Genomic DNA, 22,285 nt, shown 5'->3' on the forward strand with positions numbered 1-22,285 from the left:
GAAATTCTCTCTTCCGACTTGTTTACTTCGGATTGGTTATTTTCGAGTAGTAAGTGCCGGGGAATCGGGTCGGGTTAAAAATTCGGCCATCATTGCATACCCTATTTTCACAATTGGGTGCCATAGGGACCGCTCCTGGCTCGAGAAACTCTACAACCTTTTCTTCGGGGACATGAAGGCGGTGATAAATTATGATCAATTTCATGAAAAATTAAATTTGCTTATCTAATTTAAATAATTGAGGTGACATGATTTAATTAGTATTAAAAAGTTAAAATAATTTTCTTTTAAGATTTAACTATATTTAATTTAATTTAAAAAAAAAAAGTTTTGGAAATTTTGGTTAAACCGAAATGGCCTTTTAAGATTTGCCAGATTCCCCAATTTGAAATCCAGGCCGAAACGAAAAGCTCCAGTCTGCACAGTTATGGCTCATTCACGTCGGCTCTGTATGGATCGGTTCGATCCATTCCCAGATTAGTGACCCCGTGAATTCCACGTCATTTTTCACTCAAATAAACAAAAAAAGGTCACTTTTTTTTTTGCCAATTTGATTTTCTTGTTCCCCGCAAGTCTTATATATTGAGATTGTAAGTCGAAGTTTTAGGTTGCGTTAGGGTGTTGAAGTAATTTCAATCATCTGTATCGATTTGTAAATAATAATATTTTATAAGTCTTAGTAAGATGTATTTAAATGTATAAATTATATAATAGATTAAAATAGATTTAATTTTTTATAAAAAGTTGAAAAATAAACAAATTTCATCAGTAATTAGTTGTTTGACACCAAAACATAGCCTTAGGAAGTCGATCAGGCCCACGTCTCTCTCGTCTTGCTATGCTCTGCTAATGCATTTGATTTATTTCTTCCCCCATTCCCAAACACAAATATAGGCCGATTGAGCCCACTTAAAATTGATTAGGCCCGTGCCATAGCAATTTCTATTTTAAATTGAAAATGCTTTGCCTACCATATTAGATGTTTTAGCTATAAAACAATTTTATAAAAATAAATTTATAAACTGACATAACTTAATGTATTACGTTAAATTATAAAACTATTTTATTATAAAGTATATTTAACGTATTTTATGAAATTATATCAATTTGTAGATTTAATTTTATAAAATATCTTTATAGCAATAACAGTGTAACATTTCTCTGTCAACTTATATTTAAATTTAAAAATACTTAGGCTACAAAATTTGCTATATAAAAAGGAAAAAAAATTATTTTTTTCTTGAGCTCAAATAAATCTTGATATAATTTAATATGATGTCTTGATTACAAAACTTTTCTTATTATAAAGTAAATCAAACTAAATTAGTTTTTATGTTTAATTTTTACATATTTTTTTGGTAGGTTTAGCGCTACTTATCTGAATTAGGATCTAAGCAAAGATTTTAATAATTTATAGGTCAGGGTATCCCAACACTCTTTTCCACACCGCCACAAATAATAGCAACCAAAACAAGTTATCATGATCATCATTGATCAAACCAAATACAAAGAAAATCCGCCCATTAACCGTAACAAACATAAACACGTAGATCAGAAAAGATGTCAGGTTGTCTAGCCCTACTATCAAGCTGTAAACTCGTTAACTATAGTTGAAACCAAAATCAATTGGGAATGACTACATAAATTCATGCTCCTAATCTTTACACTTCATCCCACCCAATATCTAATACTAGGCTGCGAACACATTAACTATAATTAAAAGTAGAGCTGGGCTCCGACTCTGATGGAGTCGGAGTGCTCGTTTCCGACCTCCGACTCCGACAAGAGTCGGAGCCAAATTGGAGCCCTGACTCTGACTCCGAATTGCGATCGGAGTCCGCTCCGACCTCCTATCGGAATTTCGACATAAGATCGGAGCTCGACGTGCGCTCGACGTGGCGCTCGAGCGGAACTCTTTCAGAGAGATTCGCTCGACTTCCGCTCGACATGTCGATCGAGCCAATGTTCAATACAACGTGCGCAATTCGGAGTCCGCTCCGACCTCCTATCGGAATTTCGACATAAGATCGGAGCTCGACGTGCGCTCGACGTGGCGCTCGAGCGGAACTCTTTCAGAGAGATTCGCTCGACTTCCGCTCGACATGTCGATCGAGCCAATGTTCAATACAACGTGTGCTCGACTTGCGCTCGACACCTTACTCGAGCGTAAGTGTACAGTAAAAAAAATTTCAGAGTCGGAATCGGAGCTTCTTGGAGCTCCGACTCCGACTCCGACTCCGAATATATATTCAGTCGGAGTCGGAGTGGAAGTCGGACGGAGTCAGAATTTTTGAAATTTTGCACACCCCTAATTAAAAGCATCATAAATTTGGTTTAATTAAAATGTTAGTTTTTTTAAAAAAAGATGGATAACGCTAGGGAAACTATGAAATGTGTCCACCACACTAATATAAATGAGTTTTTTTTTTTTAATTTTTCTTTAAGTATTTTTTAAACATTCTTATCCATTAAAAAAAATAAAAAAATAAAATTCTATTAATAGTCAATTTTTTAATCATTAAAAAAAAATATATATATATATAATATAAAGAGTTTTGCTACATAATCTCTACCATACTTCACACTCTATATTTTTTTAAAATTTTAAATTTTTTAATATATATTTTTTATTTTTTTTTTGAGTTTTTTTTTAATTATTTCAAATTTTCTATTCATTATTTATATAATAAATATTTGATAAAAAAATAATAAAAAAATATAGAGCGTAAAATGTAAGGAGATTATGAAGATTTATTTTAATATAAATAGTGATATATTTTTTTTCGAGGGAAAACTGAAAACAGTGATGCGTTTTGGGGGAATCAAAAAATGCCGCAAAAATCGTTATCAGCAGGCAAGCAAAACCAACCCAGAAAGCGAGGAAATGAGAAACTTTCATACATAAAAAGAACAGTGCAGACCTCGAAACTCGAGAATTGAGAATTCCGAAAACCTTCGTCGTTAACCGACCTTTCCCCACCAAACATCATAGTTTCCAGCGAATTGGCCCCTTCTTTCTTTCAGCTACCATTCACTCTTCCCAATCTTCGTGCCATATACATACTGCGCTTTCATAACATACGGATTCCGCATAAGGAACCCAGAAAAGGGTAAAGAATATCATGGGCAAGGAGAGCGCATCAGTGGAGATATCCGAGCCATTGCTGGAGGAGTCCGAGGGGATCGGGGCCGTGGAAACAGAGCGTATCCCGGAGTGGAAAGATCAGATCACGATCAGAGGGCTGTCCGTGAGCGCCCTGTTGGGGACCCTCTTCTGCATCATCACCCACAAGCTCAATCTGACGGTCGGGATAATTCCATCCCTCAACGTTGCCGCTGGCTTGCTGGGGTTCTTCTTCGTCAAGTCCTGGACTAGCTTCTTGTCCAAGTTGGGATTCTCGGTTCAGCCCTTCACGAGGCAGGAGAACACCGTTATCCAGACCTGCGTCGTCGCTTGTTATGGCCTCGCATTTAGCGGTAACCCCAACATTTTTATGCATACATCCACATATAAAGCACGCCTAAATTGCATGTGTTGATTTTTCAGTTTTTGTCCTCTGTTTTGTTAGAGAACGTTAACGATGAAGTTCCCACATTTATGTACCTCCAAACGAAATGGAAAAAATAAAGAAAAGAAAAAAAAAGGTGGTTGTTCGTGGAAAACTAAATCTTAGGATTATATCAATTATGAGAAAATTAAATGGACGTTTATAACTATCAAGATCTTCTGATTGCCCTAATAATGTGGAAAAGCTATGCAATGTAGCTCCCAAGGGCTGCAGTTGAAGAATGTTCTATTCAGTACTATAATTCGAAACACACACTTTGTATTTCTTGTCCTTCTAGCATTAGACGATGTAAAAGGAAAGTACCGAACTTGCCTCACCGTTGATAGCGTTTCTACACTCTAAATATCCTTCATGACATGGTACATTTTTCCGAATTTGGGGCCTTTATATTGTGGTTCTTAATTATGTTACTGAATCTCCCATTGACTGCCAGGGGGATTTGGTTCATATATGATTGCAATGGATGAGAGAACTTACAAGCTCATTGGTGCTGACTATCCGGGTAACCGGGCTGAAGATGTTAAGAACCCAGGCCTGCTTTGGATGATTGGTTTTATGTTTGTCGTCAGCTTCCTTGGCCTTTTTAGTCTTGTTCCACTTCGTAAGGTAGTTTCTGCTGTTTTAAATCTCAACATTGTTTTTCTTTCGTTGATTGATTTTTTTTTTTTCAAGTGAAATCATTTCTGTATGTGCAAAAGTTGAAGTCCAATTTGGTTGTGGATAGAAGCAAATAGTTTGGTTTTCAAATTGCTTTTGATTTACTATCAAGCAAGCTTGTTAGAGGATTAGTTAACTGTTTTAATATTGATTGGGGGCCTTAGAGATCTTAGCCGTACTTCATCATTCATGCATATTATAGAGCAAGGAGCTGGAATTTGTGGGTTAATTCTGTTGGTGTTCGTCATTCCAAATTTTTAATTAATACAAGCAAATGAGCTTTCTTTCCTCTGGAACTCTTTTGCATATACCACCTCTGTTTAAGTATGTAATTGACAGTAAGAACTGTTCTCTCTCTCTCTCTCTCGGAGCTTATTGTCTCATATCTCTCTGCGTGCTTTTAGGTTATGGTCGTGGATTATAAGCTTACGTATCCTAGTGGCACAGCAACTGCAATGTTGATAAATAGTTTTCATACAAACACAGGAGCTGAGCTTGCAGGGTAAGTTCTAGAGATACAAAACTCTTCATTGATTTCTGGATCTTGATGCAGAACCTGTTGTGCACAGTCATGAAAGCTGTGTTGCATGCATGTAGATGGTAAATGCAAAGCAAACCAATGAAATATAATGAAGAATGAGATGTCTATATGCAACAATATTAAACAGCTTTCAGGGCACTGCTAAAAGGAGAAAATTCTGTTAAATCATTGACATTGCTCAACTTATTGGGATGTTCAATTCTGGTTCTAGTGCACCTTACTGATTACACAAACACCTTGCACCTGCATATTCATATCCAAGTTAATGTGTGCTGTATATTGAAATAGAACTATAGTTGCTCTCTCTAATTCATCTTAAACTATTTACAGGAATCAAGTCCGTTGTCTTGGAAAATATTTGGGCATAAGTTTATTCTGGAGCTGCTTTAAGTGGTTCTTCAGTGGTATTGGTGATTCTTGTGGATTTGACAATTTTCCTACGCTTGGCCTGGCGTTATATAAGAGCACGTGAGATTCTTCTACTTTTGCTTTCCTAGTTCTCCTTTTCCCTCACTTGCAAACTCCCCCACCTCCCTCCTTGTTGCCGCCCTTAAAAAAAATTGCAGCTTTATTGCATGTTGTGCTCTAAGCTGGAGTATGGTGAACATAGAGGGTAATGACTGACATCATCAGAGCGTATTTTTGCTTGAGGTGTTTGTCATGTTCAGTAAATATTGAACCTTGCATCTCCCTTGCCATGTAGAATAATAAATACCCCCCACGATAATTTAGGCCTCATTTGTTTTCGCAGATGAGATGAGATGAGTTGAGATTAAAGTTAAAAGTTGAATAAAATATTGTTAGAATATATTTTTTTTAATATTATTTTTGTTTAGATTTCTAAATTTTGAATGAAGTAGAAATTCTCTCTGTACACAATATATTTTTCTTCAAGCTCTGTTGAGGATGGTGGTTGTGGGAGGTTGAAGGTGGTTGGTTGGAGTGCTATTGGAAGGAAAATGTTTCCTGTGAGAAGTCTAGCAATTGAGTCCAAGGTGTTCGAGGTACGGGCACTTGGGAGTGGAGTGCTTATCACTGAGAGGGGGTGGAAAGGAGTGCAAAACTTGACCTGGGTTTGGGAACTGCACATTGGATTTCAAGAACGTTGGAGGTTTGTCAAAAACACTGCAGTAAGGGTTATTACTCTGCTTATAGAGAAGGAAACAGAGCGTTTGTTGTGCAGCAAGGTTCTAACTCCCGCGGCAGCTATTTGTCTCTGGTGGTATATAGTGGAGGTGGAAGTCGGAGCTTTATCATCATACCTGGGGACGAAGATGGAATGGGATGGAGAAAACTTGCGGCGGCGTTGAGGGAGGTTGGCAGTGAAGGTAGGAAGAGGAGAGTTCTTCCGTCTTCGTCGATAGTAGCTTTCACGTATAAGGAGGCTTTGCAGTCAACTAGAGATGTGCAAAGGTCAAATATGGCAGGCCTACTATGGGCAGGTGATCTTCCTGTTCGGGAGAAAATCAAAGACAAGACGGAAGTGGCAGGTGGTCTGGGCAAGTAGAGGCAAAGATTTTGCAGGAATTACTGGATATGGAGGCTACGCTAGAGGAGATGAATCTTAAAGTTAAGGGACTCATACGGTGCGTTTTAGGTAAAGAAGAATTGGGGCTGGGCTTGGGGAGTGGGCTGGAAACAGGGATAAAGAATGCAGGTGCTGGGCCAAAAGGGAAGGCCCAGGATGCAGGTGCTGGGCCAGCTCAAAGGCCCGAGCCCACTCCACCTTTCTGGAGGAAGAAACCAGCGCATGCAGCAGGCCCATCGGGGGGTGGGTCAGTGACATCGACGCCGGCGATGACGAGGTCGAAGGACGGAGTGGTTTCGCCGGAAGCATCGTCGTCGGTAGGGATGCAGCTTCCGAAACCCACAGCTCCTATTGTTTCGGGTTCTCTGGAGGGGCCCAATATATGTACACCAAGACCGAGTCTTGGGCAGGGACTGGCACAGAATAGTGCGATGGCGTATGGCGACTCAGACGGGGGCTCGGCGGTGGCTATACAGCCGTCGGTGGCGGAGGTGGGGGATTTTGTTGAAGGGAATGGTCGAGAACTGTGTATTTTTGATGATGGGCTGCCACAGAACCTTTCGGCGAGTCAAGGGATGCCTGTGGAGTTGCTGTTCTCGGGACAGATCCAGCTGGATAGCCTTGGGGTTTGGTCCATGGTAAGCTTTCGAAGGGAGTTCGATCAGAGGCTATTGTTGCTGTGGAGTGTGGAAGTACATCAGAGATAGAAGGGGATGGCCAGTCGATGAAGCTTGATACAAGTAAATGCTCTATAGAGGGGGAGGAGTCTGCAGGAGTGGATCCGACCCAATAAGTATGATTCTTCCTACTGTTTCAGATGATTGGGTATTGAAAAAAGTAGAGGAACTTCAAAGTTGCCTGGGAATTTCGTGCAAGGGTTATGAAGATCAATTTAAGGCTTTGATTATAGCCATTGAGGCAGGTCAACATAGTGCAGGGTCAAAAAGAGATAGGGAGTTGAAGAGGCTGACGTGGTCCATTAATTATGATGGAAATGAGGGGGGTGCAAATCGTGGAAGAAACAAGGGGAGGGATGGTATAATTGATAAATGAAGCACATAATTTTGTGTTGGAATGTTAGGAGGTTGAACGAGTTTAATAAACGGTTGCAAATAAGAGCTTTATTAAGGCAATGGAAAGTGGATATCATTTGCCTGCAGGAAACAAAATTGAAGCTTATCACTAGAAGAATTATTAGAAGCTTGTGGAGTTGTCAATATGTAGGCTGGAAATATTTACCTTCGAAAGGGGCTTCGGGTGGAATTGTGATTATGTGGGATAAGAGGGTGGTGGAGAATAGTGATGAGTTTGTGGGAGAATATTCGGTGGGGTGTTCTTTTAAAAATGTTGAAGATGATTTTTTATGGGCATTCATTGGGGTTTATGATCCTAATTTGGATAGTGAGAGGAGGTTACTTTGGGATGAGCTTGCTGGCCTATGTTCTTGGTGGGAGGTCCCATGGTGCATAGGTGGGGATTTTAACGTGACAAGATTTTTCAGTGAAAGATCAGGGGAGGGCGGCAAAACCAAGCCATGGTGGATTTTTCAGATTTTATTTTCGAGGTAGGACTTATGGATTTACCGTTAATGGGAGGTGATTACACTTGGTCTAATAATCAAACTTGGTCAAGACTGGACAGATTTCTCATTTCTCCCTCGTGGGAGACACAATATCCAAATGTAAGTCAGACTAGGTTTCCAAGGATATGGTCTGATCATTTCCCTGTAATGTTAGATTGCGGTGGTATCCAAGGGGGTAGAAGGCCGTTCAAGTTTGAGAATATGTGGTTAAAGATGGATGGCTTTGTGGATTTGGTCAGGCAATGGTGGAATTCGTACCTTATTGAGGGCAATCCGAGTTATGTATTGGCGGGAAAGTTGAAAGCTTTGAAGAAGGATTTGAAGACTTGGAATGAACAGGTAGTTGGTGATGTAAGCTTACAGAAGAAGAGTTTGTTTCAAGAGTTACAAGGCTTGGAGGGTGTAGGGGAAGAAAACAACAGAAAAGGTCAAGTAGTTTCTGAACTAGAAAGATTAACCCTAATGGAAGATATTTCGTGGAGACAAAAGTCAAGGACTTTGTGGCTTCGAGAGGGGGATAAAAGCACAAAGTTTTTTCTTCGCATTGCCAATGCACATAGGAGGTTCAACTCCATTGAGTCCTTGAACATAGATGGAGAAGTATCTTCAGATCAGGTTGAGATAAAGGAGTATGTGGCAGGGCATTTTGAGCATTTGTTATCGGAACCTCATTCATGGAGGCCTGCGGTAGATGGCCTAGCTTTTGAGGTCATAGATCAAAATAGTATGGCTTGGGTGGAGAGACCTTTTGAAGAGGAAGATGTACAATAAGTAATCAGGAAAATGAATAAAGATAAAGCTCCAGGCTCGGATGGATTCACTATGGCTTTTTTTCAGACTTGTTGGGAGGTGGTGCGAGAGGAAGCAATGCTGGTTTTTCAGGAATTCTTCACTTATGGCAGATTTGAAAAAAGCTTAAATGCTACTTTTATTGCATTAGTCCCTAAACTTATGGCAGATTTGAGAAAAGCTTAAATGCTACTTTTATTGCATTAGTCCCTAAAAAGGTCGGTGCAAGAGAGGTACAAGATTTCAGGCCGATTAGTCTTGTGGGCAATGTGTATAAGATACTTGCCAAAGTTCTAGCTAATAGGATGAGCACGGTCATGGAGAATATTATCTCTAAGTCTCAAAATGCTTTTGTGAGGGGGAGGCAAATTTTTGACTCGGTTCTTATAGCTAATGAATGTTTGGATAGCAGGTTCAAGTCAGGGGTTCCAAGTATTTTATGCAAACTCGATATGGAGAAGGCATACGATCATGTTAACTAGGATTTTCTGATGTATATGCTAAGGAGATGTGGGTTCGGGAAAAAATGGAGGAAGTGGATAAGGCATTGTGTGTCAACGGTTTGCTTCTCGGTTCTGGTAAATGGTGATCCCATGGGCTTCTTTAATAGCTCGCGGGGTCTACATCAAGGTGACCCACTATCACCCCTTTTATTTGTCCTAGTAATGGAGGCCTTAAGTCGAATGGTGTCGGCGGCAATAGAAGGAGGATTTTTTTCAGGTTTCTCGGTGGGAGATATTCACGGCTCCACCATTATTTCTTGCCTTTTGTTTGCAGATGACACTTTGCTTTTTTGTGAAGCAAATGCATGACATATTCAATCTTTGAAGGCCATTTTACTTTGTTTTGAAGCGGTATCCGGGTTGAAGGTTAATCTTGCCAAGACGGAGATGGTTGCGGTTGGTAGGGTTTGCAATGTTGGAGGGTTGGCGAATATTTTTGGATATGGGGTCTCTTCGTTGCCATTGAAGTACCTTGGTCTTCCGTTGAGGGCTTCTTTCAAAACTAAGACAATTTGGGAGGGGGTGTTGGAAAAATTTGAGCGTAGGTTGGCCGGGTGGAAAAGATTGTATCTTTCTAAAGGGGGCGAATCACACTTATTAAGAGTACCTTATCCAATCTCCCCACATATTATTTATCTTTATTTCCCCTCCTTGCTAGTATTGCTTCTAGAATAGAGAAGTTACAACGTGATTTTTTGTGGAGTGGGCTAGGAGAGGAGTTTAAATTTCATTTAGTAAGGTGGGAAAAGGTATGTTCTCCCTTGAGAGATGGTGGATTGGGGGTCCGGAACGTGAGGGCGTTTAATAAGGCATTATTAGGAAAATGGTTGTGGCGTTATAACCATGAGCGGGGAGCATTATGGAAAGGGGTAGTTGATATGAAGTATGGAAGTGAAAGGGGGGTTGGTGTTCTAAAGAGGGTAGGGGGACATATAGAGTGGGGCTATGAAAGTATATACGAAAAGGTTGGTGTTTTTTTGCTAATAATATCTGGTTGCGTTTGGGGGATGATAGTAGGATCAGCTTTTGGCATGATGTGTGGTTGGGAGACACGGCATTGAAGGATGCTTATCCCATAGTTTTCAGAATTGCACGGGAAAAAGAAGCTATGGTGGCTGACTTGCGGGTTATTAATCAAGGTTCACAGGAGTGGAACATCAACCTTACTCGGGATGCACATGATTGGGAAGTGACTGAGCTGGTGGGATTTCTGAACATGCTGTACAACATTTCTACTGCTGCCACTATGGAAGACATGATGAAATGGCATCCTTCTAAGAAAGGGAAATTTTCGGTATGCCCTTTTTATGATTCCATTACTATGCAACAAAGGCACAATTTCCCTTGGAAGAACATACGGAAGACTAAAGCACCTACAAAGGCTACATTTTTCGTGTGGACGGCGGCTCTAGGGAAGATCATGACCATTGATAATCTTAGAAGATGTGGCCTTATTATTATGGATTTGTGCTGTTTGTGCAGAAAAAGTGGGGAAACGGTGGACCATCTACTTTTACATTGCGAGTTTGCTCGAGATATCTGGACTTATTTTCTCAGTAGAATGGGTATAGCATGGGTGATGCCGGGTAGGGTGGTCGATTTGTTAGCAAGTTGGAGAGGGATCACAGGGACACCATAGATTGTAGCAGTATGGAAGATGGTACCTATATGTATTCTATGGTGTGTTTGGAACGAACGTAATGAGAGACTTTTTGAGGATCATGAACGCTCCTTGGAAGAGTTTAGGAGTTTTTTCTGGAAGACTTTGTTTGTGTGGGCCATTGCTCTTGATTTGAATGGTCTTAGCTTTCATGATTTCCTTGTAACTGTTTCTAGTCCCTAACTAGGTGTATTCACATGTATACTTCTAGTGTACCTGGGCTATGCCTTCCTTTATATCAATAAAATATCTTATTACTTATAAAAGAAAAACTTTTGTTTTGGGATTTGAAAAAGTTGAATTGTTTATTTTATTTTGTGTGGAAATTGGAAAAAGTTGTAATGATTAAATAAGATGAGTTGTGAAAACAAACGAGACCTTAATTGCACATTAGGTCAACAAAAGAGGGAATTTTTTTTTTTTTTTTTTGATAAGTACAAAAGAGGGAAAATTAAAAACCATAAATGAGAGTATTGCTTTATCTAACTGTGGGTCTGTGTGTGCTTTTGGTATGTAGGTACATATGTATGTAAGTGTGTATTTACGTATGCTTACATATTAATGCTTGTTAACTTCATGAGTTTGAGCTGCTTCCATAAAAAATATTTTGGGCATATCATGGTTAAAACAATTTCCTTCACACAGGTTTTATTTTGACTTCAGTCCAACTTATGTTGGTTGTGGTCTTATTTGCCCGCATATAGTCAACTGCTCAGTGCTTCTTGGGGCTATCATATCGTGGGGTTTCCTCTGGCCCTTCATTTCTCAACATGCCGGAAACTGGTACCCTGCTGACCTTGAGAGCAATGATTTTAGAGGTCTCTATGGATACAAGGTATGGTGAAAAAAGAATTATTTGAACTGTGTAACCTCTTGCCTTCACACAAGTTGCATGATCCCAGAAGGGATTGTTACATCTTGATGTTTGCCTTGAGAAGGACTGTAGTCTGTAGGTAAATCGGGAGAAAAATGCCACCTGGGTGGGATGTAAACCACATAGTAAAGCTATATCTCTCTACAATGCCTTGGTGAAATGTTATCTTTCTGTGACTTCTCTAAACTGGTTTTTCCTACCTGTCATGTTGCTTGCAGGTCTTCATAGCCATTTCACTTATCCTTGGGGATGGTATTTACAATTTGATCAAGATAATAGCAATAACTGTGAAGGAAATCTGCAACAAAAGCACCAAACAGAGCAACCTTCCTGTCACTGCAGAGATTCTAGGTGAGAGGATACGCAGTGCCTTCAATTTTATTTGAAAAATGTCTTCTGTCAATTTTACATGTTTTATTCATGTATATCTTTTTGCCAAGGTTTTTTTTAATAATAAATTTTGAAAAATGGTAATTGGACACCCAACTATGTCTTTGTAATGGAAGCATATGATTGTGGGTTAAGAGTTCATTAACTATCACAGGTAAATTACAATAAATATCCTTGAGATTCTCTTAATCTGAACAGATGTAATTGCAATTTCATTACTTAAATTCTTTTTATTTTACCTATAAAAAAATCATTACTTACATTCTTAAATTAAACTGATTTCGGCCCATTTATTATAGTGTGAGAGATATATGTTGTTGTCCGAAATTGGTTAGTATGGCATTGTGACACATCTGTTATTGATATTCTTTAATATGTTCATTAGCAGATGATGAAAGTTCTAAACTACTAATGGAGCAAAGTAGAAGGGATGAGATATTTCTTAAAGACAGAATCCCCTCCTGGTTTGCAGCTGCTGGATATGTGGGTCTGGCTGCAATATCAACAGCAACAATACCAGTCATCTTTCCACCCCTCAAGTGGTATCTGGTTCTAAGCTCATACATCCTTGCCCCTGCCCTTGCCTTCTGCAATTCTTATGGTACTGGACTCACGGATTGGAACCTGGCCTCAACTTACGGAAAGATTGGTCTTTTTATCTTTGCTTCCTTGGTTGGAACCGATGGTGGGGTTGTAGCCGGCTTAGCAGCTTGTGGGGTTATGATGTCCATTGTCTCCACTGCAGCTGATCTCATGCAAGATTTCAAGACTGGGTACCTCACATTATCTTCAGCTAAGTCTATGTTTGTGAGCCAGTTAGTGGGAACAGCCATGGGTTGTATCATTGCCCCACTTACATTCTGGTTGTTTTGGACTGCTTTTGATATCGGCTCACCTGATGGTCCCTACAAAGCACCATATGCCGTAATATTCAGGGAAATGGCCATTCTAGGTATCGAGGGATTCTCTGAGCTGCCGAACCATTGCCTGGCCATGTGTTGTGGGTTTTTTGTGGCAGCTCTAATTATAAACCTCATGAGGGATGTGATTCCTAAAAGGATCTCCCAGTATATTCCAATTCCAATGGCTATGGCAGTCCCATTTTACATCGGAGCTTACTTTGCTATAGACATGTTTGTTGGCACAGTGATATTGTATGTGTGGGAGCGAATTAATAGGAAGGATGCTGAGGATTATTCAGGGCCGTTGCTTCAGGTTTGATATGTGGTGACGGTATTTGGACAATCCCATCAGCAATCCTCTCTATTTTCAGGATCAATCCGCCCATCTGCATGTACTTTGGTCCTTCTTCCAGAAGCTGAGCAGAATGGCAAACACCCCTCCCCCCAAACAAAGAAAAGTGAAAAGCCCTTTGTGATTATATGTTTCTTTGAATTGGAATGTTTGTTGGATCGTGTAAATGTCATTTATATGATGAATTGAATTGACTTATTTGCATCTGAAATAAAATTTAATTCTAATTACATCAGAAGTACCAAATAAAATTTAAATATGATAGAATAAGCAAATAAAAATAAAAAAATAGGAAAACACTCTCACAAAAGAATTGTACAAAAATAAATCTACAAATTGATGTAGCTTGATGTGATATATCAGATTGTAAATTTATTTTTATTATAAATTAAGGTCTTGTTTGGATATAGAAACGGTTTTATTTCATCTTATCATTACAATTTTTTCATATTTTTATACGAAATATAATAAACAATTCAATTTTTTTAAATTTTAAAAGAATAATAATATTAAAAAATAATATTTTATTCAACTTTTAATTTTCATTTAAAATTATCTCATCTTACTATCTAAACGAGATTTAAATCTAACGAATCTTATAAAATCATATTAATTTATAGATTTATTTTTATATAATTTATTTGTATATATAGCAGTTTTTTAAAAAATCTATTATGACCTATTCAAATATCATTCAATATTATTTCTTTGAATGATTTCCTTGTATTGCAGTACTGTTAGAGAATGAGAGAGGCAGATATCTTATTCTTAGAGCAAGTTAACGATCGAGTAGCTGTGTAAAATGCTAACAAAACACAATAATATCTATAGGTGGAAGTTGGAAAAGAAAAGCATACAAGGCTGTATAAAATTGCACATATTCTCTGCTTTTCTAAAAGCTTGGGTGGGTGAGAATGTTTTTGGGGGTTGCTTTGCAATCCCTTGTCACACAACCCATCATTAAGCACGATAAGTATTCTAACTACTCCTTTGAAAAAAAATAAAGGGCAATTAAGCATTTTAAATTGACTCATCATTTGTTTGACTTTCTAATTCATAGAGCTTTGTTGCCAAGGGTTCTACGTGGACACCTATAGAGCGATACGCGGTTTGCTGGGTCCCATAGTAATCATATCTCTCATTTTTTTATCCTTATCTTCAGATTCTTTTACATCTATTAATAAATTAATATATAATTATATATATATATTGGCCTGATTTAACATGATTATCTCCAGAATCTGTGTACATGTCAGCTTATAATATTTTTGGTATTAAATTTAAAAAAGTTAAATTATTTATTATATTTTATACGAAGATTTAAGAAAATTATAATGATGAGATGATATATTTTATATATTCAAATCGAAAATGTTGGTCATTTATAAATAGAATTTTAATATTTTTAAGTTAATATTTAAATATATTATATATTATGAAATGAACAATACTACATATAATCGTGAATCAGTCATTTTGAAAAAGAGTAGAGTCTACTATTAAAAAGTTAATTTTTTATTTATGTGATATTTGTATTTATTTATTTATTTTATTGTACGATATTTATACATTCACAATTATAACTATTATTTCTCGTAGTGTGATATATGCTAAGATGGATGTTAGATTTGAATTTTTTGTGCGTAGAAGCCTTCCCAATGCCCCCAAATTCCCAATGATCTATCCTAAATAATGTGTCACTGATCTGCAGGCATATATGAATGAAATTAAAGAAGTGTTGATCATAGAAGATGCCCTAGCTCACAATAGTCTCACACAGCTTTTAGGAACTAACTATTTTGCATGTCTCTAAGAATTTCGATCGAGCAACTATATATATATATATATAGATCGATGCATATGGAACCTTTTTCCTTTGAAGAAAGATCTGGAAGTTGGTTCTTCATCTGGGCGGAAAGTGGAGGACGTGCATGAGGCAGATAAAAAGTACTGCCACACACATACAGACACATGATCATGATATGAATATATTTCATTGCTAATAAGCCTATATATGCTTTACTAATTCGAGTCCCCTTCTAAATAAAAAAACTATTACAAATTTAGATTCTCCATTGATAGGGAAATCCAATTCATTGAAGCCACTCGAGTATATTGCCAATCAGGCACATGCATCGGATGGTGACCTTTGGATTATTAAGCCCAGGCCACTAAACTCCACACCATCTTTTTCATTCGCTTATTGATTGATATTGGAATATTGATGAGTCTAAGCCACACACTTAAGAGGCCGATTCATATGAAATTATTGAAGAAATCTGGCCATATATATATATATATATATATTAAATTGAGCTGTGTTGTGGGGGGAAAAGGGAGGGGGCATGCAGTTCTTCTGTGTGAATCGTTTTTGACTGGTAAACAAAATCGTTAACAAAAGTTGGGTAAGAACCTAAAAAGATGAAACAAACAAAAAAAAAATTTAGAAGCAGAAGAAAATGATGGCTCATAGTGTGGGGGAGATGAGACATACAGATAATGAATAGGTCTATCTTATCAAAAGAAGGCATTCGGTTAGAGATTCTGGCTTTATAATTAATGGAGCTCATCCAATCAGTGGTACTTGTGGATTCTATTTAATCATGTGGTGGAGGCTGGTGGAATTACCCATTTTTCCACGAGTCTGGAAATAAATAAATAAAATATTCACAAAAAATTCGATTATTAACATATCTGATACATTAATTAATATGTGAAAATTCTAATAAAATGTCATACCCATGAGAGATAATTAAGGTCATATATATATAAGACATTTTGTGTACTTCTAAGACATTTTAATTTTATTTAAAGGTCTGTAACCTGATTGACATAACTTCCAAAATGAGAATTTGGAGTTTGAAACTCATTTTCAAAATGTATAAAAAAAAAAAAAACATTTTGGCTTTGGCTTTTTTTCATATTCAAGTTTTGAATTAATTCAGGCGATATTGGTGCAAGATATTTCAAACAGCTAGCTTTCAAAGAGGGGCCCTCCCTTGTCACCATGGTGGGAAGCACAGATGACTAGCAAAACAATCACCAACACACACATAGCCATTCCCACCATAAGTATTATCATTAGATAACAAAGGAGTTAGTCTTCTCTACATCAAAGCATGCACAAAGCTAAAATTTAGTAAAAGAGATCAAAGGAAGATCAGAAAAAAGCCATGCTCTCATTTCTTATGTGACTTGTAGAAAAACTTTGCTAATTAGTAATCAAGTACTTGAGAGCATGCATGATAAAAGAAAAGGTGAAAAAAATGAGAGAAAATATATATGGTAGGATCCCCGAAATGGTGACCAAGATGAATTCATGCAACAGATCAAGTCAATTTATTAGGCCAGGTTGCTAGTTATCGGCCTTTTGCTGGATGGTTGTCGTTCGATCTTGAAAGCATGCATGCAGCTAGCATGGGGTTTAGCCGTTTAGGGGTCTTTGTCACGCACTGATCTTGGCCAATAAGACTTGCCCTTTATTTAGGTTTGATTGAAATTCTCCAATAGTGAAAAGGGATCAAGACCAATCATACCAACCTGCAAACTTTTGAATTTTGAAAATAAAGCAGCTTTGGACCAACTGTCCAACCGATGCTTAATTTCTTATAAATAGGTCTTCATATTGTTGTAAGTTGACAAGGGCTGCTAGATCATGAAACTTATGATCTCATACGCTATGTCGGACCGTGAACTTCAAATGACCTAAAATTAATTGGTGTTAGGAAAGACAAACTCAAATCTTTTATGACATTCGATTGACATCACATTTTGTTAGTTTACTTTTGGAGCGATCGGAAGGAATAATATTGTGCGGACACCCCCACAATATTACCAATGGTCTTAACTTTGGTATTAATAATTCAGACTTTCATATATTGATTTAATTAGTAACATCAGACAAAAGTGTTTGATTTACCTACTCAATGATCATGATTGTTTTAGAGAACAATACTATGTGCAGTACTATTGGACTCTATATATATATTTGCTCAAAGAAAAAGAGCTACCATTAGCGGCTAAAAGACAAGAGGCTTATTGAATTTGAGGTGCCATGAAGCGATTGAACCAAGGATTATCATGTCATTTTCTGCTTCTATTCCCCCACATGATTTGATAATGGAATTTATTACTAGCCTACAATTCGACCGATGCTAGCTAGCTCTGGTTGGTACACTGGCTGCTCGCATGCTGCACAATGTAAGTAGGTTTAATTTGTGTTATGTATTTATATGCTATGATATTATCAATGCATGGGACATTAAGACATTTGAAAATTGTATTCAAATCACAATTGAATACCCTTCCGATGAAACTGGGCATCTTTGTCTTGGGAGAAACTTAAGGAACTTCTTGTCACTTTCTTCAGCTGTTTTTGGTACTTGGTTATAATAAACTAAGGGCTCGTACGTAGGTGAGTGTATTCTAATCTCTCTCTCTCTCTCTCTCTCTCTCTCTCTACATGATTATGCATATAATTTCCCTTCTCAAGAAATATACGTACACACGTGATCTTTCCTCTTTCAAAAATACATTTGCTTTATTATGTTATCAACTTCACAAAAACCATTAGCTTACGTTTAGATAGTAAGATGAGATGAGATGATTTTAAATAAAAATTAAATAAATTATTATTAAAATATTATTTTTTTAATATCATTATTGTTTTGAAATTTGAAAAAGTTAAATTGTTTACTATATTTTATATAGAAATTCGAAAAAGTTATACTGATGAGATAAGATGAAATGAAACACTTTTACTATCTAAACGATACCTAAAAGATGATTGATAATAGGAGAACTACGGTTCTTTTAAGAATGAGTAATGATACTCACACAACATATTTCATAACACATATTTTAAAGTTAGGATATTTTTGTAAGAAAATAAAAACACACAACACTTTATACAATATTTTATACAACAATATTTTAAAAAGAGGAGTATTTTTGTAAAATATCTTATAAAACCAACATTATTTTACAAAAATATTCTTATTTTATATTGTGTTGTAAAAAATATTATATAAAATGTTGTATGTTTATCATTACTCTTTTTGTAAAGTGATATTACTTTTATAAAATATTTTATTAAATTACTTTTTATTTTAAAATAGATCGTATAATGTGATGTAAAAAGTAACGTGTGTTTATCGTTTTTTTTAATATATACAAAATCATATTCCCTTTTTCCTTGGAAAACGTGTGCAGTTTATGAGGAAAAAAAAAAAAAAAAATTTCCCTAATGCTGAAGCTGCAAGTGAAGGTCACAAAAAGGCATGGTCTAATCATACAATCCTATACAATTGATACACCACTAATGACCCATAAACCTTTGGAAACTCTAGAATTAATTCACGCCGCAGGGCCCCCAACTCCCATTATCTCTATAAACTTGAAAATGAAATCAAGACCTTGCGCGCCCCTTTGTATGCAACTACAAATCTGCAATAACGCCCCTCTGGTCCATATCTCGTGGTTGCTGATCCCATTATTACGTTTCTGCTTTAATTTTTGTGGGTGTATGCGCGTTTTTTTTTTTTGACATATCTGAAGGATGGCCTGGAGTGGGTTAGAAGCAACTACACTACCACTCATAGGCTGCCATGTGGCGACAGCCAAATGTCCACGTGGACACTTGAGTCCCTTGCAAGAGATGGCATCGTCATGTATTGTTGTCGCTGCAATAATAGCATGCGAGAGAGAGAGAGAGAGAGAGAGACTATGGAACGTGGGAATGGGTTTGCATGTGTGTCTCTGAGGTACTTTCACATCAAACTAGTCAAAACAACCCACCCCCCCCAACAGTGAAAAAGGAAAAAAACACGTAATGAAACTAAAACCAGAGTTAAAAATGGACAATTGGGCCTCGGGGCACATCGGGATTTTAATATTATATGGGTTTTGTCTTCTCATTCCTTGCCAAAAACAGTGAAAACCTGTCTAGGACTTTTCAGTCACCTTCTTCAATCAAAGAAAGAGGACCCCTTTTTCTTTCATTTTTTTTTTCTTTTTTTTTTTTTTTTTTTTTGTCCTTTTTCTTATTTTGCCCTGTTCATGGATCCCAAGGGCTCAATGGCAAAGCAGCCACAACAAGTACCAAGCTTCTTAAGCGTCCCTCAGCCACCACCACCACCACCACAACAACAACCAAACATGGGTGAGAACAAGCCTGCTGAAATCAAAGACTTCCAGATTGTGATTGCTGACAAAGAAGAGGGCAAGAAGCAGTTGGCCCCCAAGAGAAGCTCAAACAAAGACAGGCACACCAAAGTTGAAGGCAGAGGAAGGCGGATAAGGATGCCGGCTCTATGTGCAGCGCGGATTTTTCAATTGACCAGAGAATTGGGCCACAAATCTGATGGGGAAACCATACAGTGGCTATTACAGCAGGCTGAGCCGTCGATAATTGCAGCCACCGGGACGGGAACTATACCGGCTTCAGCTTTGGCAGCGGCAGGGGGCTCTGTTTCGCAGCAGGGGACCTCTCTATCGGCTGGATTGCACCAAAAGATTGATGATTTAGGGGGGTCCAGTATTGGGTCAGGCAGTAGGACCAGTTGGGCAATGGTAGGTGGGAATATAGGGAGACCCCATGTGGCCACAGGGTTATGGCCCCCGGTCAGTGGCTTTGGGTTTCAGTCATCATCTGGTCCATCGACAACTAATTTGGGCAGTGAGAGTTCAAATTACCTGCAAAAGATTAGCTTCCCTGGATTTGACTTGCCAGCCAGCAATATGGGTCCTATGAGTTTCACCTCAATATTGGGTGGGAGTAACCAGCAGCTACCTGGGTTGGAACTTGGCTTGTCCCAAGATGGTCATATTGGGGTTTTGAACCCCCAAGCCTTGAGCCATATTTATCAGCAGATGGGGCATTCTAGAGTGCAGCAGCAACAGCATCATCCTCCTGCTAAGGATGATTCTCAAGGGTCAGGACAGTAGGTTTGGACTTTGGGGACATTAAAATCTACAAATTTGAAGAGGGGCATCAAAGAAGTGGCACTTTCAGAGGCTGAGTTCTTTTGTAATGGTTTTTGTATTGTATAATTTGGAAAAAGAAAAAAAAACGAGAAAAGAGATACTGAAAGAATTCAATAGGGACTGGATTTGGTTTGCCCCTTCTTTTTGACCTCTGCATCACTGAAGTCTCCAAAAACAGGTGCTTCTTATTCTTAAATGGTTTGTTTTAATTATTATTCTCTTCATATACCAAAGAGGTGTTAATTGTTAGTGTTGCTTTTGGTGTAAAATGTGCAGGTGGAAATTGTGCACAGCCAGATTGCTTGGTTTGGGGTTAACTTCTTGTTTAATTCAGAGGTGTGTTGATTATAGGTGTAAGGCCTCTTTAATTATGTTGTTCTCCTTTAGGTGTGGATGGAGTGGTGATCAGTTTGTTTGCGACATTAGAGTTTCATAGTCATATTTTTCCAATTTCTTCTTAGATCTAGCAAGGGATTTTAATTATCTAATATATTCTTGTGTTTTCGCAGAAAGGGCAAATTGTTTGTAAAATCTGGCTGTCTGATACATGCATTTTACTTGCTAGCTAATATCTATAAACAATCTATTACCTCTTCAGAAATATACAGCTTTGAACCTATCTCTCTTACTCTGTAAGGATATTGACTTTATTTTCTTCTTTATTTGAGTTTTGATCTTTTGGAATTTGTCAAGGATTGATCTCCACAATCTGCTGTGTTCCGGGTATAAAATATTTTTGTTTGTTTTTTTCCCTACATTCGAAGTGGTTAGTTTTGATTTAGGTACGCGTTGAGGCAACATGGTTCTCCATACATTTGTAGAAACTATGAACAAAAACATAAACCAACCAACAAAAACAACCCCACCCAACCGAGTAGAACAAATAATCCTACCTCCTACATTTCCTGATATACGAAAAACCTCCCTTATCCAATCTAATGGTCCCTCTAACGAAAGAAGGGAGATCTGACAATGAAGACCAATAACCCATGTATCCTTGAGCGCCCCGTTTTGCTAGACCATCGGCAGCTCCATTTACCTCTCTGTAAACATGAGCTAGAGAATAATTAAGACCAGTTAAATGGCGCTGAATCTCTTCCCAATAGTCCTCCATTTGCGCTCATGCTCTTGACATGTCCATGATATCCGACATCGCTGCATTACTTCTCCAAGCATCTTTTGGTCCGTGGAGATATATTGAACTGCTATATACTTCGATATGTTGGCAATACCTGATATCACTAGTGCATCTCATTGACAAGTGTATGCTGATATTGTGCCCCTAGTCTCAATTCATGTTACCTCGGCGTGTCACAGGATCCAGTGCTCAAGTTTGTATGACTATATTGAACTCTAAAGTTGGTTGATGAATTAGAATGCATTAGAAAAGAATTTAAACTACCTTCATTCGGAGGATCAAGTGGAAGTTTTTAGTAGTTTGGTCTACTTTCATCACATTATATGTCCTGTCTGGCTACTGTTTTTTTTTTTAATGTAATGAGAATGGAATGATCAAAATGACTCTAGTTTATATGTTTCTTTTAACTCCAGAACTTTGAATTCGAATCTGTTTGATTTTCTTGAAATGTCGTTAATTTATATGCGCTCCTTCATGATTCCTTTCCAGGTTTTTTCTTTATCTTTATAAGAAGAGCGTAAACTTCTATGTAAGCACTTCCCGAGTTAAATATATTCTGCATCTCATTGGGCTTCTCGACACCTTAAAGCTGATCAATTTCTTATTTTCTCTTCACTTGTGCCCTTTTCTACCTCTAGTTTATTTCTATTCTCTTAGCGGTCTAAAGATTCATTGAGATATATGAAACCACAAATTTAAAATTACATATTTAAATCCTCGCTACAATCTGCGTGCAAGTCATGAAAATGTTGAGAGTTTTTGCTTCGGAGAGATTTTTCACTTTACGTGTTTTTATATATGAAGCTTACATATTAA

General features: G+C 37.7%; 2 protein-coding genes across 2 annotated transcripts; both read left to right on the top strand.

Annotated features, from left to right (window-relative positions):
- The first annotated feature begins 2,803 nt into the window (after window positions 1-2,803).
- Window positions 2,804-13,533, top strand: LOC121251943 (probable metal-nicotianamine transporter YSL6). The gene is given in 8 exon segments (XM_041151356.1): window positions 2,804-3,477; window positions 4,003-4,175; window positions 4,631-4,728; window positions 5,098-5,235; window positions 11,475-11,664; window positions 11,922-12,054; window positions 12,482-13,291; window positions 13,294-13,533. Coding segments are annotated over 8 exon segments (2,019 nt in total). The 5' UTR covers window positions 2,804-3,122; the 3' UTR covers window positions 13,416-13,533.
- A 5,737-nt stretch (window positions 13,534-19,270) lies between these two features.
- Window positions 19,271-20,950, top strand: LOC121252775 (transcription factor TCP20-like). The gene is made up of 2 exons (XM_041152577.1): window positions 19,271-20,509; window positions 20,608-20,950. Exon 1 carries the CDS (start codon window positions 19,405-19,407, stop codon window positions 20,290-20,292), a length of 888 nt encoding a protein of 295 aa, XP_041008511.1. The 5' UTR covers window positions 19,271-19,404; the 3' UTR covers window positions 20,293-20,509; window positions 20,608-20,950.
- Window positions 20,951-22,285: the final 1,335 nt, after the last annotated feature.

The sequence above is a fragment of the Juglans microcarpa x Juglans regia genome, chromosome 2S (assembly GCF_004785595.1).
Source record: "Juglans microcarpa x Juglans regia isolate MS1-56 chromosome 2S, Jm3101_v1.0, whole genome shotgun sequence".
NCBI lineage: Eukaryota > Viridiplantae > Streptophyta > Magnoliopsida > Fagales > Juglandaceae > Juglans > Juglans microcarpa x Juglans regia.

Excerpts from the sequence above, each read along its gene's own strand:
- LOC121252775 (XM_041152577.1), top strand. The coding sequence starts at position 19,405 with ATGGATCCCAAGGGCTCAATGGCAAAGCAGCCACAACAAGTACCAAGC.